The sequence below is a fragment of the Cebus imitator genome, unplaced genomic scaffold (genome assembly GCF_001604975.1).
Source record: "Cebus imitator isolate Cc_AM_T3 unplaced genomic scaffold, Cebus_imitator-1.0 Scaffold128, whole genome shotgun sequence".
Lineage (NCBI taxonomy): Eukaryota > Metazoa > Chordata > Mammalia > Primates > Cebidae > Cebus > Cebus imitator.
In genome coordinates this window covers 1270527-1276938 of record NW_016107443.1, presented here as the reverse complement: position 1 = coordinate 1276938, position 6412 = coordinate 1270527, and the positions used below count along the sequence as shown (strand labels likewise).

Below are 6412 nucleotides of genomic sequence, written 5' to 3'. Positions count from 1 at the left end.
TTTAAAATGAAAACAAATTTTTGATTTCTTTAGTTCTCATTGTATAATTATTTGTGTTTATTTATTTATGAGATGGAGTCTTGCTCTGTTGCCCAGGCTGGAGTGCAGTGGTGCTCTCTCAGCTCACTGCAACCTCCGCCTCCCAGGTTCAAGCAATTCTCCTGCCTCAGCCCCCAGAGTAGCTGGGATTACAGGTGCCCACCACCGTGCCTGGCTAATTTTTTTTTTTGTATTTTTAGTAGAGATGGGGTTATTGATGTAGGTAGAGAATTGTCCATTTATACGTGGTGTGTTGGCCAAGCTGGTCTCGAACTCCTGATCTCAAGCAATCCACCCGCCTCTGCTTCCCAAAGTGCTGGGATTACAGGCATGAGCCGCTACACCCGGCCAAGTTTTTATGTCTTTTTAAAAAAACATTTTCCAAGTTGAAAAGGTTCATCACTTGTATCAAAGTAGGAACACACATTTAAGCTTTGGCTTACAAATCCCAAGCCAAGCATGGGTTTTCACTTGAGCCCTAATTTGGATACCTTTAGAACATGTAAGTGTGATGTGGGCCTTTTCAAAATGTCAAAATGCAAAGGACAAAAACTCAAAAGCGATGAGTCAAGAGGCATTTTCTAACAGCGCCCTCCAATAGAAGTTTCCGTGATGATGGAAATGTTCACATCTGTAGTGTCCAATATGGTGGCCACTGGTCACATGTAGCTATTGGCCACTTGAAATGTGGCTAATATGACTAAGGTACTGAATTTTTTTTTTTCGAGATGGAGTCTTGCTCTTATTGCCCAGGCTGGAGTGCAGTGGTGCGATCTTGGCTCACTGCAACCTCCACCTCCCAGGTTCAAGTGAGTCTCCTGCCTCAGCCTCCTGAGTAGCTGGGATTACAGGCGTGTGCCACCATGTCCAGCTAATTTTGTATTTTTAGTAGAGATGGGGTTTCTCCATTTTGGTCAGGCTGTCTTGAACTCCTGACCTCAGATGATCCACTGGCCTCAGCCTCCCAAAGTGCTGGGATTACAGGTGAGAGCCACCACCACACCTGGTCAGAACTGAATTTTTATCTAATTTTAATGAATTTAAATGTAAACAGACATATTGGCTAGTGGCCACCCTATGGGATGGTGCAGTTCCAGATGTCCTGAGCATGGAGGTGTGATGACAATCACTCAAGGTTGGATTTTAGGGAGCACCTGCAAACTCTCTGTGCTTTAACCACTTTCTAATCCTTCCACAGTCAAAAGCTGGGGCTAGCTCCAGAAAGGAATCCTTCTTCCTTTTCCCTCTTCTGATGTCGGTGACAGGATTTCCTTCATCTCTCTAGGTCTTCTATGGCAACTCGGACCGCACCTCCACAGTTCAGAACCTGCTGCGGCCCCCCATCATCTCCCGTTTCATCCGCCTCATCCCACTAGGCTGGCATGTCCGCATTGCCATCCGGATGGAGCTGCTGGAGTGTGTCAGCAAGTGTGCCTGACACTCAGCTCGGCTCGGCGCTTGCCTGGGGCTGACAGGCACACAGCGGGCCCGTAGGAGACCCCTGACACACCACCAGGGTGGACAGGGCTATATTTCACAAAGGAATTTTAACTGCAGTACAGGGTAGAGAATGTTGCTTCTTTTTTTAAGATATAGTTTTCTGATTTCAATGAAATAAATATAAACTTATTCCCCACTCAGGGCCAGAGAAAGTCAGAACAAAGAAAATGTCCCCGAAACCAATTTTCTTACAGAAGCCTAAGTAGCAGGGGTAATTTGCTGCTCACTTCTTTGTCTCAGTGACACTATGAAAGGTGCAGTCTCAGGAGAACACAAAGCAGCCCCGATAATTTGAAAAGTCCTTTGCTTTACCACATTCAAGACAAAAACAGTTTCCTAAAGCCTGGCTTCGAATGCAGAAGGGAGCAGTTCCTCCTAGTTAAGTTTCCACTAAATCATCGCCAAAGAGGACTTCACAGCCCTGGGGAGGCAGCTGAGAGTCTCCAGGGTGACTGAGTGGCAGGGATAAGTACGGTGGGTGAGGGTCCCTGTGCCCTGAGAGGCTGTACATTACAAATGACCAAAAGCTCAAGGTAGGGGAGGTCCCTCTGCTCGCAGTTCTTACCTTCAAGGTGGTCTGGGCTTCCACCCCCACCAACCCATGGATCAGGGAGGGTCCAGAGCTTCCTTTACACACAGCTCCATTCTACAATCCATTCCTGCAAATTCCCCGTGTCTGTGATCCCCATTTAGGTGATCACACAGCACAGGCTGCACATCTAAGTATATGTAGGGACCCCAAATGACCATAACGCAGCACAATTGCCCTTTACCTAGGGCTACCATTTCCCAGCAAACTAAACATATTTTGAGAACAGCCGGCCCAGGAGCTACCACTGGCTACTCAGAGGCCCATTAGATCGCTACAGGCTTAGTAGGAAGTGGGAAGGACTCACATCATAAAAGGGACCACGTGGCTTTTTCCCTGAAAGCTTCTCGCCCTCTACCTTCCGCCTTGCAACAGGCAAACTGCGCCTGCTCCTGAAAAGCTCTCTGGGAAGCAGTGGACCTCACCTTCGCTTCCTGGAGGCGGCGCCTTAGATTGAGAGGCCTCATTGGCCACTTAGAGCCCAGCCTGAGTTTCCAGGCCCCTCCCTGGGAGAGGCTGTTAAACACCGGGGAGGGGCAGGAGAGGTATAGGGAGAGGAGGTGGTGGAATGGGAGTATGAGGCTGCTCCAAAGACTGTCCTGGCCCTAGACACAGGGTAGCCTTTGCTAGCAGCTCATTTCCGAGTTACTTTTCATTTTCAAATGCCAAGGCAAGTGACTAGACTCGCGCTAACACAGTCCTGGACAACACATTCACCTTCTCTGTGAACAGGCAGCCTTCTAAAAGCCCCAGATATCCTCCTTGATGTTTTGGGGGCTCAATTATTTCATATGCATCCCAGCATCATTCAAGTCCCCATGCTGTATGCTTGAACGTCGGAAAACGCTTTTTTCCCTGCCCAATCTTCTCTCAAATATAAACATATCACACAGCGGGGGAAAATCCTATCCCTGGCCTTAGGACACAGGAAAAATCTATTTTGGACAGAAATGCCTGAACAGAGACGCTTATTTGGAAAGGTGAATTAACTTTGGCCACGACATGGACTGTCAGACAAAATGGCAGTATCCTAAGAGTTAAGGACTTCCATAACCGGCACATCAAACAGAGGAGTCAAGAGAGTGCAGTTCAGGGAAAAAGGAAAGGAGGAAACTGAGGCAGGGAAAAATGTTCTCCAAATAATTGTTCATGTTGGAAACTTTTGTAATGGCTTTATTGAAATTTAAGTTCACATACAATTTGTATCCATTTAAAGTGTACAATTTGATGACTTTTGGTATATTCAGAGTTGTGCAACCATTATCACTAGATCAATTTTAGAAAATTTATCACCCCAAAGAGAAATCCTGCACCCATCAGCCATCACTCCCCAACCCATCGGCCACCCCAAGCCCTCTGTAACCACAACTCTATTGTCTCTATAGATTGGCCCATTCTGGACGTTTTCCATAAATGAAATCATATAGTATGTGGGATTTCGTGACAGGCTTCTTTCACTTAGCACAGTGTCTTAAAGTTCATCCACGTTGTAACATGTGTATCACTATGTCACTCCTTATTGCTGAACATCATTGTTCAGTATCATGTCAAGACCACATTGTTATTTATCCATTCATCCATTGATGGATATTTGGGTTTCCACTCTAGCTATTATGAACAATGCTGCTATGAATTTGTGTCTAAGTTTTTGTGTGGATGTGTGTTTTCGTTTATCGTGGGTATATACCTAGGAGTAAAATTGCTGGAACACACGGTCACTCTTGTTTAATCTTTGGAGGAACTATCATCCCAAGTGGCTGCATTATTTTACGTTTCCACCAGCATTGTATGAGGCTTCTACTTTCTCTACATCCTCAGCAACACTTGTTACTGTCCATCTTTGATTACACCCATCCTAGTATGTGTGAAGTTGCATCTCACTGTGGTTTTGATTAGCATTTCCCTAGTGACTAATGATGTTGAGCATCTTTTCATATGGTTACTGGCCATTTGCACATCTTTGGAGAAATGTCTATTCAGATCCTCTGCCCATTTTAAATCGGCTTACAACTTACTGAGTTTAAGAATTCTTTGTATATTCTAGGTATAATTCCCTTTTTGGATATAACTTGCAAATATTTTCTCCCATTCTGTGAATTTTTAAAAATCCTCTTGATAGAGTCCTCTGAGGCACAAATTTTTAAATATTTGATGAAGTCCAATTTGTTTTTCTCTTTGCTTGTGCTTTTGGTGTCATATCTGAGAAACCACTGCCAAATTCAAGGTCATGAAGATTTAACCCTATGTTTTCTTCTATGAGTTTTATAGTTCTACTTCTTACATTTAGATCTTTGGTCTATTTTGAGTTAATTTTTGTATACGGTGTGAAATAGGAGTCCGACCTCATTCTTTTGCATGTGGATATCCAGTTGTCCCACCACCATTTGCTGAAAAGACTATTCTTTCCCCCATTGAATGATCTTGGCACCCTTGTAAAAAACCAATTGACTGTAATTGTGAGAGGGTTTATTTCTGGACTCCAAATTCTATTACCTCACTTTATTCATTACTGTAGCTTTGTAGTATTGAAATTGGGGCATGTGAGTCCTCCAACTTCGGTCTTCAGGATTGTTTTGGCTATTCTGGGTTCCTTGAATTTCCATATGAATTACAACTAACTTGTTCATCATTGCAAGAAGCCAGCTGGGATTTCACATTGGAAACCACTCAATACTTCAGAATTTAATAAACAATAAGATATACGATTCATAAGACATTTATCTGCAGGTAATTTGCTTACAACAGCATATTATATACTTCATTCAATTCATGACAGAATGTATAAAAAGTAAAACTTTTACTGAGGGAAATCTGAAGCCTAACAGAATCTTGCTGTCAAACACACAAACTATGCTTCAGTGTCATTTCTTTTGTGGGGGAAACTTTCAAATTAAAAATTATACGTAACATAGGAAAAACTCACTCTTATTTTAACAGCTTTACTTTTATTTTTATAAATGCTGGAGCGCGGTCTACACTGGAGGAGATTTTTTTAAAATTGCAGTAAAATATACACAACATTTGCAGATTTTTAAATAATTAAATGAAATGTTATGAACAAAGAAGTAGCATTAAGTGTTGCCAATATTAAGAAAAAAAATCTGAGCTGATTCAGGTACTCAGTGTGGGAGGAGGTTACTTGGACAAAGCAAAGGTATTTCCAGATAGAGGCACTGCTATGAATCCATTCTCAGAGCCCAGAAGATTGCACCCCTAAAGTGACCCTCGAAATGGATGCTCACAGAAGCCTGCCTTTCTGTCCACTTGGGGCTTGGTTGCAAAGGCCTACTGACAAAAGCTTACAAGGGCTGTCACTTCCCCTGTGGTCCCAAGAGTAGTTCCATGCCGGGTCATTCTTAAGCCCAACCTTACAGGGCTGATATGAAGAGCAAACAGGATACGTGCATCTAAAGGGCTTTGTGGCCACCTACTAAGCTCCTGTTCAACTGGCATTCAAGATTCAGTGATATTCCTTCTCAATTTCCTGAAACTGCCAGTTGGGGCAGAAATAATAGCAATAATGTTTTATAATAGCAATCATGTTATAATAGCTCATATTTCTTGAGACTCTGTCAAGTGCTCTGTTGCAGGTTATTATCTCATTAAATCTTCACAACAACACTGAGGTAGGTACTGTGATTACCTCCATTTAAAGATAAGGAAATTGAGTCACATGAGATGTAGGAAATGGAGCCAGGATTCCACCCAGCAACCTGACTCTAGATATCCTGGGCTTTTAAAAAAAAAATTTATTGATTGATTTTTGAGATGGCATCTCGCTCTGTCACCCAGGCTGGAGTGTAGTGGTATGATCTCGACTCACTGCAACCTCTGCCTTTTGGGTTCAAGTGACTCTCCTGCCTTAGTCTCCTGAGTAGCTGGGATTACAGGCATGCACCACCATGCCCAGCTAATTTTTGTATTTTTAGTACAGACAGGGTTTCTCCATGTTGGCCAGGCTGGTGTCAAACTTCTGACTTCAGGTGATCTGCCCACCTCAGCCTACCACAGTGCTGGGATTATAGGCATGAGCCACCGCACCTGGCCTGATCCTGGGCTTTCTAAACCACATCCCCAGATGACCTCCAGTGACTTCTTTCAATGAAATGTTCTATTCTCAAATCACATCAATTACCACCTGTAAGGAAAGGGGATGAAAGCTGGCACATAAATTGTTGTGAGCTTTTAGAAAAGAATATGTTGGCCGGGCGCGGTGGCTCAAGCCTGTAATCCCAGCACTTTGGGAGGCCGAGGCGGGTGGATCACGAGGTCAAGAGATCAAGA

General features: G+C 43.5%; 2 protein-coding genes across 3 annotated transcripts in view; one reads left to right on the top strand and one right to left on the bottom strand.

The window, feature by feature from the left end:
• Positions 1-3557, top strand: part of RS1 (retinoschisin 1) — a 30055-nt gene extending 26498 nt beyond the window's left edge. For both annotated transcript variants that reach the window (XM_017540633.2, XM_037742798.1), the window contains one exon: positions 1325-3557. In XM_017540633.2, coding sequence (XP_017396122.1) covers positions 1325-1477 — 153 coding nt within the window. In that variant the 3' untranslated portion in view covers positions 1478-3557. The remainder of the gene's footprint in view (positions 1-1324) is intronic.
• Positions 1-6412, bottom strand: part of CDKL5 (cyclin dependent kinase like 5) — a 213136-nt gene that overhangs the window by 11043 nt on the left and 195681 nt on the right. The window lies entirely within an intron of this gene.